The following is a 20183-nucleotide window of genomic DNA, read 5'->3' on the forward strand; positions in this document are numbered from 1 at the left end:
AGACGTTTCTTAACGTTCATATTTCACATCGACTCATTCTTTAGCCGACTCGACACATTGCGTTACGCCTTCCCACCCCCTCCCCCAACGACTGCTCCATTTGTATATATATTCGTGATTACACAAATTTAGCACTAATTAATGCGTAACAGACTGTTGTTCTGTTCATGTCACCATGTTTACAGGACAATCAAGAAGTTTCTATTGACATATTTCTGTTGTTTTTTTCCGACGAGACATTAAATATATCATATTCCCCCTCATTATTAGCCGGCATGCCGGGAAACAGCGAGGGAGACCAGGAAACACCCGTGTTTTCCGGCATGCCCGGAAATTCGAGTCACGCGTACTGGGAAATTCTTAAATATCGTTATTCGAAAAATTCATTGAATTGGCTGAATGCATACTGGGACCCAGATAAAATTTCGCTTTTTCCGGGGATGCCGTAAATGGAATAGAGCTCAACATTCAAAAAGCCCGTTTCCCTCGAGTTTTGCAGCATGCCCGCTACTGCGGGGGACGGGAACTCGTCTTTGAGTACCTGATGACCCGGGTATTCACAAAATCGACCGAAACGATAACGGAGAAAGAGCTTGAAGAGCAAATCTCTCGATGAGTATAGGTCATGCATGTTCAACCACATTTGGGACACATTTCACCGGCTGCCAAATGTGGTCCTCAGAGTTACCTGATGTTGAATGCAGTTTTACATATCCTCCATCGCGGCACATTCCTACACCACTTGAGGGAGTCATATTATATTTACAGATCACTTGGGTGATTCGTGGTACAGTTCCTGTGTACTTAAGTGACCCGCTGCGCATTAACAGATGACCTAATGATCCGCGTTGCAGTTTCACACCACTTGAGTGATTCGCGGCGCAGTTCCAGATCAGTTAAGCGGCCCCGGCACATTTTAAGATCACTTAAATGAACCGCGATGCGGTTCAACACCACCTGAGTGATCCGCGGAGCTGTTTAAGATCACTTGAGCGGCTCGCGGCACATTCACTGATTATTTAAATGACCCGTGGTAAAGTTGCACATTACTTGACTGATTCGCGGCACAGTTCTAGAGAACTTGAGCGGCACATTTCCGTATCCCTTAAGTGACTCGGGGCACATTTATAGATCCTCAATTGGGAGCTCTTATGTAACGTTACAGAGAATTTCACAAACACGAAGTCGCAACGTGTGCGGAAAATGTTTGTATAAAGTAGCGAAAAATGCGCAAATAAATTCGATTAAATTTATTTACGCTCAATATCGATTCAAATCGACGCACCACATTGCGATTATCAAAACTTCTCGATGTACGATATTTACTGTTTCACACATCCTTGAATTTAGCTTCAGCTACAAACATCTTCGGACTTGCACAGTTGTTGGTCGGTTAAAGTTGGCTTCCCCGTGATTCCCAACTTCGAGCCGATCTCCCCGTTAAGAAGTTTTACCACCGAGAGAAATAGGCCCACACACAACGGTACAATCATTACACTTCACTCATAATCAGAAAAATTTATGGCAGAATTACGCATAACAAGCATTACACAGAAACAAACTTTACTTTAGGATTTACAACACGTACCGATTCGTTAGATGTTCCGCAGAAGAATATGGACGAGATGCATATGCGGCTCATTAGTAGTATTAGGTGACCACACATCCCGTTTGGTCGAACGGGACGATGGTGTATAACAGGTATTGGTGAAACGGGAGCCGTTTTTCTTTCCAAAATGTTCAAAATCGTTCCTTTTTTTCCTTTCAAATTCTTTAAATGGAATCTCTTTTCTTTTCTTTAAGCCAAAATCCTGTTTCTTTTTAAATTCATCTGTTGTGAGGAGTTGAATTTTTTTGAGTGAATATTTTTCGATGTAGACACAACACGTTTCATAAAACCCTTGAGAAAGTACTTATCAACTGAAAGAAACTGATCACACAGGAATTGAAATAAAAAACTTTTTCTTGTCCCACATTTGTCTTCGATATAGGAAGAGCATTTCAAAAGCAGCTCCTCGTGTACATGGATCACGGCGAATACTACTATTATGATATTAAGAACGGAAATGTTTTTCAACAAGGGACGAGTAGGAAGACAACACCTTCTAGTCTCCTACAGTCTTGCAGCTTGATAACGATAACACGCGGGGCAAAAAATAACTTTAGTTAAACTTTAACTTCATGATCAGCAAAAAAAAAAAGAACTTTTGACGCAAAAAAAGATAACATTATCCGATGTCCCGATACGACAAAAACGATTTTTTCCCTATTTTATATTGGCCCGCTCCATTCTTTGCAAAAGTGATAACAATAGCCGAATGACAGCCTTATCCGTAAGCGTCCGAGTGGCGCAGTGGTAAGATGCTCGTCTACCACTGTGAAGGTTACCGTCAAGGTCAACGGGTTCAAATCCTGGCATAGAACATTAGAAACAAGTTCTTTACCTACTGAGTCTGGGACGACCACCGATAGATGGCGCCTTCATTTTCCATCCAACTCCAAAGCTTGGAAATCGCAGTACAGCGATATACGACCGGAGTTTGTTCGCGGTAAAGTAGCATTATCCGTGATTATAATAAGAGGCGTCGACTGTACAATGAAAAATGCCCGGAAAAAAAAGATATTGAATAAAATCTTCCGCCCGTTATGACTGTTGTCACGACTCTGGGCAACGATTCCGTGATTAAGAAACTCCGGATGTGAAAACGTTATTCTTACGAAGGGAAATTGTTTTTGGTACAGAAAAAAAAAAATTAGTTTAATTTTTTAACGACAGAGGACGCGGCACGAAAGCTGATCACTCGAGATATGTAAATCAGTCTTTTAAAATGCAGGGTGTGCGGTTAACAGCTCAGTACTATTGGTGAAGTTGTTTACCTCAATCCACGAATCATTGGCCGAAGCTTTACGAACGTTTCACATACATAAAGTTCAGATCCAGACCTCTACGATTTGCTTTCGTGCAGCACCCTCTATTCACAAATATTTGAACTAATTTTTTTTCAGTGCAGAAAAAAATTCACCTTAATAATCTTTTTCCTAAACCACATTCGAATATTTCAATTCCTTCAATTTTTACGGTTTTTTTGAACTATTTACAAATTTATGGGACACCTTGTATGTATTAAACTCTGTCTAGCATTTGATAAAAAATTTATATTTTTAGATAAAACTTGTTTAACAACAATAAATTGCGTGTGATGGAACATGTTTGAAAAATAAATAAGCATGATCATGCGATAGCAATTCGCGTGACTTCCACAAGGGTAGGGCTGCTGCCCGGGACGATTGTTCTCTTTTGTTTGTTTTTTCACACAACGAATTTACTACACATGGACCCGTGAAAAGTCTGGCCTGGCCCTATGAAAGATCGCTGTCTAGAACGCTACACCCGAGTGGCGTGGTGGTAAGATGCTTGCTCGTCTACCACCGTGAAGGTTGCCCCCAGGTTCGATCCCAGGGGAACAATCTACATAACAAGATATTTTCCCTAACGAGCTTGAGGTGATAGAGATTTCGCCTTTATTTCGAACTCAGCTCATTAAATAAGTAAATTGCGTATGATGAAGTAGCCTAGGGACCATGTGTTGCAGGATGTCATTCATCGTGTGCACAGAGACTCCTTTGTCCGTACAAATCCCTCATCAGATTAAAAATAAATTATTGTTGCATTGTTTATGGTTATATCACCGGATATTTTTCAAGCAGGGCCGCAACTAGATACTTTTTCAGCCGGGGCAAGAGCGCATTTTGGCGCCTACATGTAATGTAAAAGAAGCAGTTAAAGGGTGCATTCGACGCCCCCTTCCGTCTAGCGCCCGGGGTACAAGACCCGCCTGCTGCTCCCTAATTGCGGCCCTGATTTTAAATAGAAAAAAAAATAAATAAAGTCACAAGGAAAATATTATCGGGGGATTTTTTAAATTCTTTTTCAAACTTTATTATTAATTTGAATTTTTCTACAAAAAAGAATTACAAAATATAAACGAGGCCCATCGCTCTTTCTTTGATGTAATTTGCTAGTAACATTCTTATAGATAGTAAGTGGTTCTTTGTAGTAATATTCTTGGGTGTAATTTGTAGAAAAAAGAACCAGTTTTTCTTCACCGCATTTTAGTTGTGATCGTAATTCGCAAAGAAATTCGTCTGGCGCTTGACGATGAGCGGTTCCAGAAACCACACTAGGCCCAGGGAGAGGGTCATGATGCCATTTATGTAGAACATGCCGTCATATGATCCGTAGGTATCACGGAAGAAACCTAAGACAGAGAAATGCAAAATTTTGTGATTAAATAGCGCGTTGAAAAACATCGGGGGAAAAAGAACAATAAGACCCCGGTATAACGTCGATCGCTTTTTCCGTCGTCATGAAAGCAAACGCCAGTTTTCATACATAGCTGTGACGATAATTAGCAAACTGGAGTCGTTATTAAATCACCCGACTTTTGTAGTCATTTTTATTCGGTCCCCAGGGGTAACGTTATACCGAGGTCTGACTGCATTTCCTTTTTTCTTACAATTGTGACGATTGCATGAAGTTGTGTCTCAGAATTCCCGTACGACAATTCGTCATGCCAATACAATTAGTGATGCTAACACACGCAATCCCCCGTTATTTTCTAATGGCATAAATAAGAGTTTAAAACAATAAACGAAGGAAATAATTTCAGCATCGGTGAGATAATTTCAAAATCAGTGAAAGAGGTAATTCCAGAATTAATGAAAGATAATTCCAGAATTAATGAAAGATAATTCCAGAATTAATGAAAGATAATTCCAGAATTAATGAAAGATAATTCCAGAATTAATGAAAGATAATTCCAGAATTAATGAAAGAAATTATTCCAGTATTAATGAAATAAAAAATTTAATTTTTTTTCATCTTTATATGAGTTTCTCTATCCTTTTGTTTAATCTTTAAAACGCAATATTGAGAGACCGAACCGTACATTTCAATGGGGAATCGCCAGGCACGAACTTTGTTTTCACCGGGTCACGTGATTTCCTTGCATTTGATGTCGATGCTGTCGCGGCGGCTGGATGCTCACTCCAGTAATATAAGCTCGATGTGTTTCAGACTCATCGTCCGCCATTATTAATGTGGAATCAGGGTTGCGGTAAACTTTAAGGCGTAAAGTGATGATGCCAAACTTTGTACACTAATGATGAATGAGGTAAGTCGGTCTGGGGTTTCCAGTGGCTATATACCCTGTACCAATCGTGAGTAATGAAGATTTTTTCTGTATTTCTAATTATTATTGTACGTACATTCTTTTCGGCTCATTCAACATCTGAATCAACTTATCAACATTGGGCAAGTTGAAACAGTTGATTTGAGTGATTTCTCGTGAGTTTACAAATTTCACTTGTGAAAATATTGTATTTGAAAGCGAGGGAGTTGAACTGCGACGTAAAATATGTTCGATTTGTTGGTGGGGTAAAAATCATCTGAAATGTTCTCAACTTGCTCCGGTGTTTCTTTATTTGTATGAAATCGTAAACATTTCAGAAAATTTTCAATCTATTGTAAAATTCCGATAGTTTCAATCAGATTCATCTGATATCTCCCGATGATGTCATCCGCTGGTGTTGGAGAAACTTCGAGTCTTTGTCATTCATTCGTTTCTAAATCACGCATATGGGTGAAAATAATTTACGAGGGTTTTCTTCTTTCTCAGGTATTGAAAATTGTGTATTGTACTTGGCCAGTGCTCGCCAATACGCCTCTAGATTCGTGGTTCACGCATCAAAATTGAATTTTACCTCCTTCAAATTTCTTAGAACAGTGAAAATGCTCCTTCAAATTTAAAGTACGTGTATTTTTTTTATTATAATATTACTCTGTTTTCAGTAAAAAATATCCCTTAAAAATTTCGTAGAGGAGTGAAATAAGTCTTCAAAATTTTTTTTATTTTCGGATAACACTGGTACGTACTTACCTATCATCGGTGGCATTGCGAACATCAGTATGCCTCCGTAGAAGGAGAGGCAACCCATGGCGATCGCTTGCTCGTTTTGGTTCATGTATTTGTCCATGAGTATCGGGAACACGATCGCGGCGCCACTCTGTATGAATCCGAATGCAGTCATACTCAACGTCAGGCCGACGAATCCCTCCACGAACGGCATTAGAGCTACGACCAAACCCATCAGGCTAACGGTGAAACCCATGTAGGTCCTCATCTTGATCCACTCCTTGTCGATGACGATTCCGAAAGCGAGGCGACCCGCAAAGTCCGCCGTGGAGAGAGTGATTATAAGGTATTTGCCGTTGCTTTCGGGAATCCCTTTGTCCACGGCAAAGTCTATGATCACCGTTATCAGGCTAACGAACGTGAACACGTACGCCGCCCACGTGAGGCAAATCAAAAGGTACATCGGCTTCCTGTTGGTGTAGTACAATTCGCGGAGTATCGCGAGTAGTCCTTTACGAAATCCGTTTGGACAAAAGGTGACATTCGAAAAATTGGAATTGTTGTATTCAGTGACCATGCTCATATCTATCTTTTCGTCTACCGGCATCCCCTTACCGACATCCAGACAAGTTTCACTCGATTGTTTATTTTCGCCAGGTTTATTTTCCTGGTGATCGTTGGACTTTGTCAAGCCTGCATGAAAATTGTCGATGTTCCCAATATGCAGAACTTCTTCCATGGTGTCGTCGTTGTCGATTGGTCTTTTGCAGTTACTTCGATTTCTCAGGGTCCCGCCCAGATCCCTGTTTTCTGTGCAAGTGTCGTTGAATTCGGATTCGCAGTGTTCCGTGACGGTATCCCTCATGTCTGCAGCGTTCTGTTTCTCACATGTTAAAGAATCTGTGTGTTCTACTTTGATGGCTTGCATTTGGTTGGGAGAAGATGCTTCCATGCTGCATCTGTATACGTTACGTGATTGAAGATTCAATGCCATGGATGTAACAGATGCGCGACGTTTATGCACTTTCGTGAACGATTGCGACGCATTCAAGTTGTCATCGATTTTCAGTTTCTTTGTATCGTTCGAATTTTGTTTCTCTCCGGCGTCGTCCGAAGAAACCGATTCCTTTTTGATTGAACTCGATTTTTTGGAGTCAGGAATCAAGCTTTCATTGCGGAAGTCGGGAGAGCCTATCGATTTGTTTGGGGTGAGAAGCATCGCGAAAGGTATAACGTTAAGGATTATTCCCCCAATTATCAAGAAAGTCCCCTTCACGCCATAAGTTGAGATCACGTGGTCTATCAAGACTGGCATCGTGAAAGTTCCAACGCATTCCCCGGAATATGATAGTGCTGTGGCTATTCCTTTGTACTTGTAGAAGTGTTCGTTGATGGCCATCATGTGGATGACGGTGGCGAATCCGTAACCAATCCCTGGAATTTCGAGGGAAAAGAAAACCATGAACTTGACAATTATTTCTTAAAAAAATGAACTGTCACACACATATAACACATTTTTCCGCTGCTTACGTAATTTTAACTTTGAAGGAAAAGATTCTATTGACATGCATTTACTAATTTGAATAGCCGAGCATCTATTTGCTTTCTATTTACCACCGTAGGGAAGAGAATTCCCGAATCAGAGTAAGGCCTCGATTACACTATAAAAGTTTGATAAAAGCCTTTTTATGAAACCTGAAAAACAAACATAATCATATTGGTTACATTTCGAGTTTTATAAATAAACTTTTCTAAACTTTTATAGTACAATCAATTATATAGTAAACAATTTGTCTTCCTATATATATATATAAGTGTAGTCTCATTCAGAATAATTTTACCATTCAAAATAGAAGATAGAAGTAGAGCGTTGGTTGTTATTAAACAAATCAGTTGTTAACATAAATGGTCACGCTCTTTACAGCAATTACCGAATTTGAGGGGGCCCTGGTGAGAAGCAAATCTTTGAAAGGGTTCCATTTACTGTTAAACCCTGGGAAAACATCCACCTTTCTCATGCGAAAATAAGGCCCGATTTGCATCTGCCCTTACTGCGATTGATATCAAGGTGGTCTGAAGATACGCTCAGTCGTTATGAGTCATTACTACCCTCATCAATTATAGTCCAGAATTATGCATATATTAAAATTATGATATTAATACTGTTGGTACTATTATAATATTATTTATTTTAATTCATAGTTGCCTATCTCAAAGAATCGCCACATTTACGTGCCCAGAGGGGAACACTGATTAACTTTTTTTTTCTAATATTTATTTATTTATTTTACCGATATTTGATTGGAGCGATTCCGTCCATTCCGATATCGCGTAATAATCAAATGATATTTCGATCAAATTATACTGAAACGTCACTTTCGAGGTGTTCAAAATGATAAAAGCTTAATTCTCCGGCGGTTTGCGAAACGTAGCCACTTTGTGTATCGTATTCGCTTTTCTGCTTCATGCATAATCTGTGTTTACAGATGAACAACCAGCGTCTTGTATGATGATCTTGAAACGACGAACCACAGGAGTGGCTACATCAATCAACGAATAGTTACTGTCCTGATTACTCGCGAGAATATTCGAGTTTTCTGAGCGGAAAGGATACAAACATCTACTGCAGAGTTTTTCAAACTTTTTGTTCCGTCGGCCATTCTTTAGAAAATTTTCTATCTCATCACCCCCCCCCCCCAAATTGAGCAAACCCTGAGAATCCTACGTCATATATATAGCTTCTACCGCCTCCGGGCCATTTCATCGCCCTCCGGGGAGTGGGGGGGGGGGGGGCAAGAGGCGATATTGCCTTTTTTTTCTTCGTTAATCATTGATTTACTGTATCGCGCTCATTCCCGACAACTTTCCGCCATAATGTATAATGAAATGCCTGCCTTTGGAGAGAAAAATATTAAAATAGGTGTCTAAAAAACCACAATAATATATAAGGGGAGCAACTAACGATTACAATATTTGCAGATTTTATTTCGAATTCAAAAAATCATACTCAAGATTTTGAGTCGAGGTCAGTTTCATTCTTCTACAAGTTTTAGAAATTGTAACCCTTAAACGCGTAGCTTTACATTTGTGCGAAGGGTCCTCGTAGTGTTTGCCAGCTGGAAGATAATAATTCAGAACTGCCTTTTCACATGAGGTGATGCCATATTCTTTCCATTTTACACTTTGAATTTGCTGGTAGATGTTCCAATTAATGAAAACAAAGCCTTGTTTGCAGGAGAATACTCAGGATCGACCTTTGGAGGGGGCTTGAGACGGGGGCTATACTATTCTTGATCAAGACTTATGCAATTTATATCATACTTAGCAATTTTTATTATGCATGTATATCCGATAGAGAGAAGAATATAATTTGCACCGTATTCTCACTTTTTAGGGGGAAAATAATATTTTTATTATTTGGAGCCGAAATTCATGACCACTGGAAATATGTAACATGCCCATATACGTGGCATTCAAAAAAGCATTATTCAAACTATTCACGTCAATAGAGGATGTAGAATCGGTATTTAGGACGAAAAGAAATTAGCTTTGCCACTTCATAATTATACGGGGTGTTCAGCCTTATCGTTGTCCAATGGCTATTTCCTAAACCGTTGGTTTTAGAGGCAACTTACAATTAGAAAAAAATGTTTCCCCATGATCTCCCCCATTATCTTAAATCGCGTTCAAATGGAAAAAAATAAATAAATAAAAAGTTGCAAAATTTAAATTTTTATACGGTCCCCCTGTTCCCCAACTTCCAATTACAAAGCTGTGGCTTCTCAGCGAATATTGCACTTAGAAACGGGAAATGTTTTTGCTGGCCCCAAGAGAGACAGCGCTGTAACTTTCGAATTGGAAGTTAGAGGACAAGGGGACCATATAAAAATTTAAATTTCATAACTTGTTTATTATTAGCCGTTTTTCGTTTGAACGGGATTTAAGACGATGGGCGACGTCATTCGAAACATTTTTTCTAATTGAAAGCTGTCTATAAAACCAACGGTTGAGGAAATAACCATTGGACAACGACAAGAGGGGACGCATCAATTCGAAAAACTTGCTCTTGTTTGTGATGTGTTGTATATTATGTGTGTGTGGTTTTTTAAATGTCTTGTTTCTTTTTTATATTTTTCTTCTGATGTTAAGAATTTTGTCTTGTTTGTGTTGTATTTGTGTTTTTTCATGTTTTGCATATTTTTTTTTATCTTAACTAATCGTAAAAAAAAACCGCTATTTTTTACATTGTCTTTATAGACATTTATTTGCCTGTGAATATGCATTTCTCCACCATTTATTTTGATTTTTTGTCCTTATGAAATGAATGAAATTAATTTGATTAGAAAGAGGTCGAATCTCTCTTACCGTTGATGACTCCCCAGAAGACGGTCAACCAGAAAATATTCGGAGCGAAGTAGCAGAGGATAGCTCCAGCTCCAGAGAGGATTCCTCCGCTCATAGTGATGGTCTTTATTCCGTAGCGTTGACCGAGTATCCCGACGATTGGACCTAGGAAAAAAATGGGAGAAATTATATATCATGGGCGATATATTCCACTAAAGCAGAGGTTTGCAACGCGAAAGCTCTCGCAGAACCCTTGGTGATTACGCAGACTGACCATATTTTCTCGGGAAGAATACGGGGAATTAGCATTTCAAATACGGAAAGGTATGGGATATTGCCAATTACCATCAAAAATGATGCTAAAGGTCAGCAAACTTGTCAACTATTGCATAAATTACTGAAAAAAATCGCCAATGGCGGGAGATTACGCGTTACTGCAAATTGCAGTGGATTAAAATGAATTCCGCGAAATAAAACGGGACAAATATATGTGAGATGAATATTCTTATTTATACGTAGTTGTAAAAATCACATTATATAGTTGACAAATAATGTTAATTCTTGATTGCAGTGAAGAAATTCAAGTCGTCTTTGTTGAAAGGAGTGAGAGATTTTTGAAAGAAAGGAACATTATACAAAAGAGTCGGAGTGACCAAAATATAATGGAAAATACGGGATTTTCTCGGGAAATACTGTATGATCCCTTTAATTATAAGGCTTCCGTAAATCCCAAAGTTTATGAATATCTCTAAATTTTACAGGATCTAAATATACCACCACTATACAAGCCCCACGTGTACTCATCATTCTTTATGCAGTCGAATCCCGTTTCAACGAATACCGATATAGCGAAAATTTCGTTTTAACGAACACTTCTAATCCCCAGATAAGTATACATAGGTAACAATGCTAAAACTTGGAATTCCTTTATAACGAAATTTCGTTATAACGAGGTGATTTCTCTGGTCTCTTGGAGTTCGCTATAAAGGGATTCGACTGTAGTAGAAGCAAACCTGCCAGAGCATAGAGGAAAAACTGGAAAAATAAACCAGAACATACCTGCGTACGCCATCTATACGTCACTTTAATAAATTCATCTTAAAAAAACAAAAAAACATTCTGAATCATTACGGGGTGATTGAGCGCTTGCTACTTACGCTCATCATCTGTGGACGATGGGAACTCTTCTATCTCTTTCCTAAAATTAGGAATACGTTTAATTATTGATGTCTTCCATCGGATACATCGACGGCCCTTTTCAAAAAAGGCAACATTTGAGAAAATTACATTTTTGAGTTATGGACGCCAACATGAGAACAGTGGGAAATGCTTCTACATAATATTAGTAAACAGCAAAAATTGTCAACTCCGCTTATCTGATAAAATCTACAATTACCCAATCGTTACACTTCATAGTTTGAAAAATTGATGGCAGATGGCAGCACTGCACATAACAAGGCATTACGCAGAAACAAACTTCGTGTTAGGTTCATAACACATTCAAGCACACTTTCCAGCATGGATCGGGTCTTCTTCGACCATCTGCTAAATCTCTTCATTGAGACAGAGCGGCGGGCCATGATCTGGTTAGTAGGAGGTTATACGATCACGCTAATGATTTCCAGATGAAGAGGGGAAATAATTTATGGCATCCTCACCATCGCATGGAGTTGGAATCAGTTTGTTGTTTAAAAATTCACTATTTGAGAAAATTCAACCGCTTTCAACGATTTTCAAATTCAGGAGAAAAAGAAATTTCATTGCAAGGCCTTTCTTGAGTTCTTTCCATAGTTAAAGGATGTTGCGACCCTTGAAAAGTTGATTTTTCAGAAATGACTGAAAAATACTTTATTTTGACGCAAATGAAATGCAGAACAAATTTTCGTGTCAACCCGTCAATTTTGTCTTCTGAAATCGAAAAGAAAATAAATAAAAGCGTAACCGTATAAGGTTACGGTAAAAATGTGTGATAAATCAGTTATTACACGTAATAACCTGTTATTATGCATAATCGTGTCGTAAGTCTGATATATTCATCGCTTTTACCGACGATTATGCATAACACCCAAGTGTCGTTGGTAAATTTAATAAATACTAACAAAACTATTACTTTTAGTGGTGATTATATTCACTGCGCTTCGTGGATGAATCTTACAGTCGTTATAGAAGTTTGTTGTTTAACAAATTTTGTTTGCATTTGATCATTTTTGTCACCCCCATCAGGGGCGGCTCGTGAAGGAGGCATGTAGGTGCGGCCCCCCCCCCCGAAAATCACAAGCCATCAATTTAACTCTTTAAATGGATTTGATACCAACTTAATACCATCGAATTTCTTTTTCTTATTTTTGAAATGAATTTAATAAATTAGAAAAGAAAAATTTTCGGAAGCATTGATAAAAAAAAATGTTTCGTAAAATAAGGGTCATATGGTCAAGGTTCAGCAGTGATTTCCATGGAGAGAGCTCTGTATTTTCCTTTCCTCTTTGGCCGCTTTCCGTCGTGCGCCATATAAGTAGGGTTATCAATAGGGTGACCATACATCCCATATTTTCCGGGACAGTCCCGGTATTTCTGTATTTTTGGCCGTCCCGACTTTTTGGCAAAAGTGTCCCGGTTTTTCCCGTATTTTACACGAAGTCTACTTAAATTTTTATTCTTTATTGAAGTCAAAGATTGAAATTACTTTTCAACTAATAAACTATATTATGATAATTACAACCATAAATGAAAATATTAATCTCCCACATTTGTCTTGGTGAACGTTTTTTTATTTTGTGAAATTCATTTTAATCAACTGCAATTTGCAGTGATGCTTCATTTCCCGCCATTATGATTTTTCCGTAGTTTTAACAATATTTGGCAACTATGCTCGGTTTTGGCGTCCTTTTTTGGCGATAATTGGCGATGTCCCGTATTTGGAATCTCAATATCCCGTATTTCCTTCGAGGAAATATGGTCAGCCTAGTTATCAACCATCCTCCTTTTTGATGTAAATTCAAGCGTCCTCCTACGTTTTGGAAAATTCGCCTTTTTGTCCTTATTTTCATGTTTCCGGAATGATTTTTCATTTTTTCTGGGGGAAACTTTTTTCTCCACTTTGAAACATATATTTCTTCATTGACATGAGTGTTTTTCCCCCTCCACGCGCATTCACTAATAGCCGTCGAAAGTCCCAGAATTTTTCCTGTTTCTTTTTTTAGCGGTTCTGTAGAGCTGGGAAAAATTATTGTTGTGGCCGGTTTTATTGGTTGAAATAGTGACGCCATCTATTGGGACAATGGGGATAAATGACGTCACTTAGGGTGCGTGTGCAGACAATACCTTCTAGAGCAGATCTAGACGGTGTTAGTGCAGACGACCTCCTTTCTCAGTCGTCGGATCTGGTAACCCTATACATACGAGATACCCTTTAAATAAAGTAATGCTCGTTTTGACCGCGCTAAAAACTCACCGCGGAGACTGATGCTGCCATCTACTTTTGCTTTAATCTACCATCTTTCAAATTTGTTGTATCTTCTAAATTAGAATATATTTAAATAAAAAAAATATGTATTTTATAACTTTGTCATAGAAATTTATAGACCTTTTGAATTAGAGTATAATATTCTGGCGTCTGTCCAAACTTTTTTTGTAGGGTCCTGTTTTTGTGAAAATTTCCCTTATTTTTGTGAAAAGAATCATTAATTTTGTGAAAAATAAGCGATTTTGCGAAGTAGTTAAAAAGCCGAGGGGGGGGGGGGCAACGCCCTCTCTGCCCTCCGCCCCTAAATGACGGGCCTGTGCATCCCACGATCATTTTCTGCACACGAGGGCTAATTAGACTTCCGAACGGCAGCGTTTGTCATTTTGTCTTTTTTTATACTCACAGAGAGGTTGGTGCGCTAACCCCTCAGCATGGAACTCTCTGCTGCAGCAATCTTTTCTGTGGTCATGCTATCACCGCTTCTATTGTACCTCCGCGTCAGGAAAGTTTCTGACGAGGACGAACCGGGTATCGAACTCGCGACATCTCTAAACTTACTTCAGGCGAGTATTTCGTCGGCCTGAGCTACCACGCCCTTTTGCTTGCGGGAAACCTCATTGGGAAGAAAGGACTAAATACAAATACAACGCCACAACAGGCAAATTGCCCAACGAGGTGGCTGACTTAAGAACATCATGGATCCCCGAGCCGACACCTGATTGAAGCTAAAGTTGTTTATTCCTTAAAATCTAACCTTCAAACCACCTTTAGTGCGCATTTGCCATTCGCAAGTCAGATTTGGACGTTGGTAGCGGGGGGGGGGGGGTTTATTGTATGCGGATGGTTTTATTGTATATTATGTATATCGTTGTTTGTTATTTTCATATAAATTAATAAATTTTCGGATACACCCATCCCCCGGGAAAGCTTCGATATCTCTCTTAGATGGGAAGCGGGGTGTGTGCGGTCCTTCAATGTTCAATGTATGCGAACTAATTTTGAGAATGTCCAACTGCAAAACACTATCCATTGCTTCGAAAATTGCAGCTCTACAGTTGGTTGAAAGCCGAAAATTGAGAAAAAGTGAGAAATTAAAAGAAAAAAAGAAAATTCGGCATTACTCGAAGTTTTTATTCTTGCTTTAAATTGTTAGAAGAAATGAAACAAAAAAAATTTCCAGTGTTCACACACTTATTAAAAGAAAAGGCATTATACATACAATTTCAGCGCTTATTTGGCAAAAATGATTCAAACGCAAAATGTTCAAAGTCCACAAAAATTGCAAGAAAAAAGAAGCAATAATTGACGCATATTTTTGATGATGAATTACAGGAAATTGTAATTAAATTTATAAACGTTATTAAAATATATTATTTTAATCTAGTGATTGAATGGTTAGATTACTGAAAAATCGTGCATGTAAAATGTTTTACTTTGCTCAATGCATAATTTTTCAAGACTGTGCGCATATAACGAAGTTCGCTTATAACGAATAGTTTCGCTATTTTTTCCGACTTCGTTATAAGCGAAGAAACTTCTTCTTCTCTCTCTCTCTCTAGTGGTGCAACTTTTAGTAAAAAAGATTAATTCATAAAGGAGAAAACGCAAGAAATTTCTGAAATCTATACCCAACAGTTTACGGTAACGATTGTTTAGAAATTTGCAAAAAAAAAAAAAAACCACAAGGTTGTTTTTAAATTAACTAGAACTCTTTAAACGAAGAAGAATCTTACCGGTAAGGTTCCTGATGCTGGCTCTCATGCTGAACGGAGTAGTGGCCGCTTCCCTGTTGACGTTGTACATGTCGAGCAGGGCCACGTAAAGTACACCGGAAGACCTGGACACTCCGGCCAACACAAAGTTGATAAGAAAGCACGATAATGCCACTATCCAAGCCCAACCTCTGTCACGTGTTTGCGGCATCTCGGCCCGGACGGATCCGCGTCCTGTCGCGACTAGGGCCGAAGGATTAGAAGACTCTTCCATCGTGAGCTTAGCGATGACTACTAGCAACAGTAACTGGTGACGGCAGGTACAAATGTAAAATGCATGAAGTTGAGAGAGAGAGAGAGAGCGGTTTTGTAATGCTCTTTCGATGAAAAATAAGTTTCTGTAACCAACAAAAATTAATGGCTCCCAAAGGAATTGCCTTCCGCGAGCGCAATGACTAAATTCACAATAGTGGTGTTGTGTATGTTCTTTTTGGAATTGACTAAACATGTTTCGTCTACGTTTTGAAAGCAAGGTATTGCGATTGCCACCTGCAAATCATTGCTTGTGTTTTTCCAATGATTTTTATTTTTAATTATTTCTCAAGCGATAGTCATTCAGTTATAAAAAAATGACTGGAACGAATGAAAATCATGAAACAACACTATAAGTAGTCCAACTTCGTTGATGTGGAGCTCAGAAAGCGCAAGAAAGTTCGAATTATACAATTTATCAATACCGCATTGGCGAAATTGACATTGAACATTGAAGGACCGGCCACAACCCGCTTCCCATCTTAAGGAGATATCGAAGCGTTCTCGAAAGATGGGTGCATTCGGAATTTTATTAAATGACTATATGTATATATCTATACAAATTTGTATAGCGGAATAACAAGTCCGACTAAAATTGCAAAATTGACAAAAAAAATGCAACTTAACAACATTCGCACGAGATTAATAAGTTATGTTAGTTGTTTTACATTATTTCACTGTTCTGGAATCGGAATTTCTGTAGGATTTCGTGACTATGCTTAACCCTTAAATGCTTGATTGGTTTTTTTTCGAGCTGATAATTTACTATATAAACTATTTACTATATAATTTACTTGCTGATAATTTACTATATTAAATAGTTAATGACACGTATTGAAAAAGCCGGGAAAAACATTTAAAAACTTTTTTTAAAGTTGTTGCACTGTACTGCTTATACAGGGCCTTATTGAAGGGTATTGGCTATTGCAATGTGATAGGCCTTCTCATGGTGCAGCCTGGGGGTAACGCAAATTCCACCAGAGATCATTATATCGCTTGATCGCTTATTATTATATCGCTTGTGTGGCGAAGCATAACTTTGATTGTCCTTGACTTTTTATTGCGGTATATCTAAACCTCGGCAAACCGGTACGGATTCGGGTAACGAGCATTTTCGTTGATATGGATGCATATGCTAACCTAAGGCAGTCGCGCCGTAAGCAGAACTTTAGCACCTCAATCACCACATCAGAATTACCGTCACTCGAGCACGATTAACTAATGTCCACCGACTTCTCTTTCTGAAAGTTTTTGAACCACTTCATGTAAAATGAAAGATTCAGCAATAGAAAATGCATTGAACAAGAAGAAACCTATGTTTTCAGAGCCCGCGTTCTTTTGGCGCAATGCTCTTGGCATCAAACTAAACAATCTGGACATTTTACGAGCTTATCTTTTACATCTGCGTGTATCAGACGCAGAAATGAGCTGACCAAAACGCAAATGGTTGAGGACACCTACAGGCTCGACTTGGTTGTGTCAACACAAGTTGACTAAAGTTGGTATAGGCTGTGTACATACTGTAGTGTAAAATAAAAACCATCTTTAGCATCTCATCTTTCTCTCATTTGTCCAATTTTGAAGCTGCTCACTTTAGATCATTTTTTGTCTTTCTTAGAGTGCGTCATTGTTTTTTTTTTAAAAATCTATCCTCAAATTTTGGTCAGTACCCGGAACGAATTAAACGATATTCCATAGAAACCTTTGGGAATTATCGAATTTCGGCTAAAGGAAGTTATTCCGGGACGAATTATCTTCGTAAGCCAAGGTATGACCGCATTTTGTAAAACGACAGACCCCCCCCCCCCCCCCGTAAGCATATTGGAAAGCACTGTGCGATCCGTGACACTTCACGTGAGCACAGCGTGAACGTACTTACAGGAGACTCGTGGGTGGAATTTTATATTTTATATCACACGCATTATCACGTGGTCTTAAGTTACACGAGAGAGGTTTGTTTGTTGGCATCGTTGTTCATGTATGACCTCCCACGAAATTTTAATGTTCTTGCTATAATATAGGGAGTTGTATTACGATAGACGGCGACAGAGTTACAGTCAAATGTAACGACTTTGCATATGCGTGCGAGGAAAAAGGTGATCAAATAAATGTTGCATGTGGGAAAACATTCACAACTGATTGAAATTAGTAATTGCAGATTACCGAAAGATTCAAACAGTAGAAAAATCACTGTAAGGTTTGTGATTTGGTCTAAGAGATTGGTGACGGATCGATCGAACACGTACGTAAAAGGAGAAACACTTGTTAATAATGTTCGCGGTTGTAGAATTTTACAGGAGCGGGATACTCAGACTGTCGTTTATCGATCTCTAAAGACGGACATATTGCAGTAGAAAAAACAAAACTTTGGGGTTGAAAACAAGCTTTTCGGACGAGATAAAATGGGATTTATTTCTATCTCTAGTTACTTGTGTGAGAATAAGTAGAAGGCTTTCGGACATTTCTTCGGAGGCATTATCAACTCGCACAGGGTGGACGAGAAGTCCCGATGTTTAGATGCAGTATCATATTGAAATATATGTGTGGTAGTTTTATGTGTAAAGCGAATTGTCATAAACATTAATTATAAACTGTTCGTGTTGCATTTATGTCCAGGACTTCTCGTCCATCCTGCATTTCGACTTATTTGCTTTCCTAACATGCGTAAACTTAACCTTTTAAGCGGCATTGACTTGACGAGTACATCGCCTTTTTAAAAGCTTATTATTTTAGTATTGACAAGCCCAAGTACCGTCGACGCTCGATATAACGACTACTCGCTATTACGACCGTTCCATTATAACGATTGGTGCGTTATATATATGTCCTAAATTTTTTTCTTATTCAACCCATGTTATTTCCTATCCAATATAACGACCTACAAGCACTGTTCATTCCAATACAACGCCTAAACTCAGCTTTACCTTTTTTTTTTTAAAGAAATGAACGAAATTGTGTTTAACATTAACCTTTGATTTGAGGAAGTCAATGTACTAATTACGCTTACAATGGCGAGAAACACAGACGAATGTCTGATAAATACCTAGTAGAGGCAAGCTGAAGTTACTTTTCTGAGGTCTATCAACTTCGATGTTTGAAAACGCAAATCTATATTCTCTTAAAAAAAACGTCAGGATTAATCGTGAATTAGAATAGAAATGGATACCTTTCGGGTTTGATAATACGATCAAATAATCGACGTTTGGGTGTACCCAAAATTCCAAAACGAACACGGCTATACGCGTTTCGGAACTATATGAAGTTCCTTCATCAGTAGCAGAAACAAAGAAAATATTGGAAAAATACCTCTTGTCTACAACAGCGAGCAACTCCCGCTATAAGGAGTTTTTTCAATATTTTCTTTCTTCTTTGTTTCTGCTACTGATGAAGTAGTAGCAGAGTTCCGAAACGCGTATAGCCGTGTTCGTTTTGGAATTTTGGGTACACCCAAACGTCGATTATTTAATCGTATAATCGTGAATTGCATTTACGAATGTATTGAACTACGTTTTACCGTATTTAAATTCTATTATCTCAAACAAAAGGTAACGGCAGAAGTTCTGATAGAAATTTACTGGTTGTTTTACTTGCGTGGTTTTAGTCAATTGTCAATTATGGTATAATCATCTGGGGAGGCATCTACAGTCTATTTGTTCTATTCAAAACAGATGTTTCAAAACTATTTGATCTAGTTCAAAACGATATTGATGCATATTTTCAATTACAGAAGCGAATTATATTATCATCAATATGCCTGTAGTTGCCTCATATCAATTTTTATTGCATCAAATGCTATTGTTATGTGAACATGTATTTCAATACAATTGTCACAAAAATTTATCCAAAATCATTTTATTATTTATCTTTTATTATAATTTTTGTGTTTTTTAGTTTTTTCTTTGTTTCGTTCGTCTTTACTTTTAATTAGTTGCTCAGGCCCATAGGCGACAAACATTGAGTTTTGACTGTTATATGTGTTATTAACTTTGGAAATAAATTGAAATTGAAAAAAATTAATTTGATAAAATTTTCGACATAATGTACCTCCCGGTATAACGTATGTTTACTGAAGTAAACCATTTCCTTATAACGAGCGTCGACTATATTTTGTAAAGTTGATTCCTCAATAGAACACTTTTCCCTATACCGCTATAAAAATCTGAAAGAAGCCTACTTTATTAAAAAAGATAATGACATTTTACAGAAGGGCTTAGTGATTTCTACTATTTGTGCCGCAGAAAGGGTTAATCTACCTCCTTATTTGAGGTGATTGGGCAATCTTTTTGCAAAATCTGAACTGATGTTCATGCGGTGGCGGCTGAGGGGAAACATTTTCACCCGTTCGGCGCCCCTCCGGCAGTGAAACGACCGTAAAAACTCGCAGCTGTGTTCCCATGAAACGCATCAAATATTAGAGTTTTCTCCACGTAGAGAATT

The 20183-nt window shown here is 38.2% G+C and overlaps 1 protein-coding gene across 1 annotated transcript in view; it reads right to left on the reverse strand.

Moving 5' to 3' along the window:
* LOC149070659 (uncharacterized) overlaps window positions 1-15752 on the reverse strand; it is a 30576-nt gene extending 14824 nt beyond the window's left edge. The window contains exons 1-4 of the mRNA XM_089248894.1: window positions 15456-15752; window positions 10281-10424; window positions 5940-7349; window positions 4183-4259 (exon numbers count right to left, since the gene is read on the reverse strand). Of these exons, the coding sequence (XP_089105020.1) occupies window positions 4183-4259; window positions 5940-7349; window positions 10281-10424; window positions 15456-15708 (1884 nt within the window). The 5' untranslated portion in view covers window positions 15709-15752. The remainder of the gene's footprint in view (window positions 1-4182; window positions 4260-5939; window positions 7350-10280; window positions 10425-15455) is intronic.
* Window positions 15753-20183: the final 4431 nt, after the last annotated feature.

Source organism: Pholcus phalangioides, unplaced genomic scaffold (assembly GCF_987345545.1).
Source record: "Pholcus phalangioides strain wild (caught in Gottingen) unplaced genomic scaffold, Ppha-v1.0 ptg000021l_1, whole genome shotgun sequence".
NCBI classification, from domain to species: domain Eukaryota; kingdom Metazoa; phylum Arthropoda; class Arachnida; order Araneae; family Pholcidae; genus Pholcus; species Pholcus phalangioides.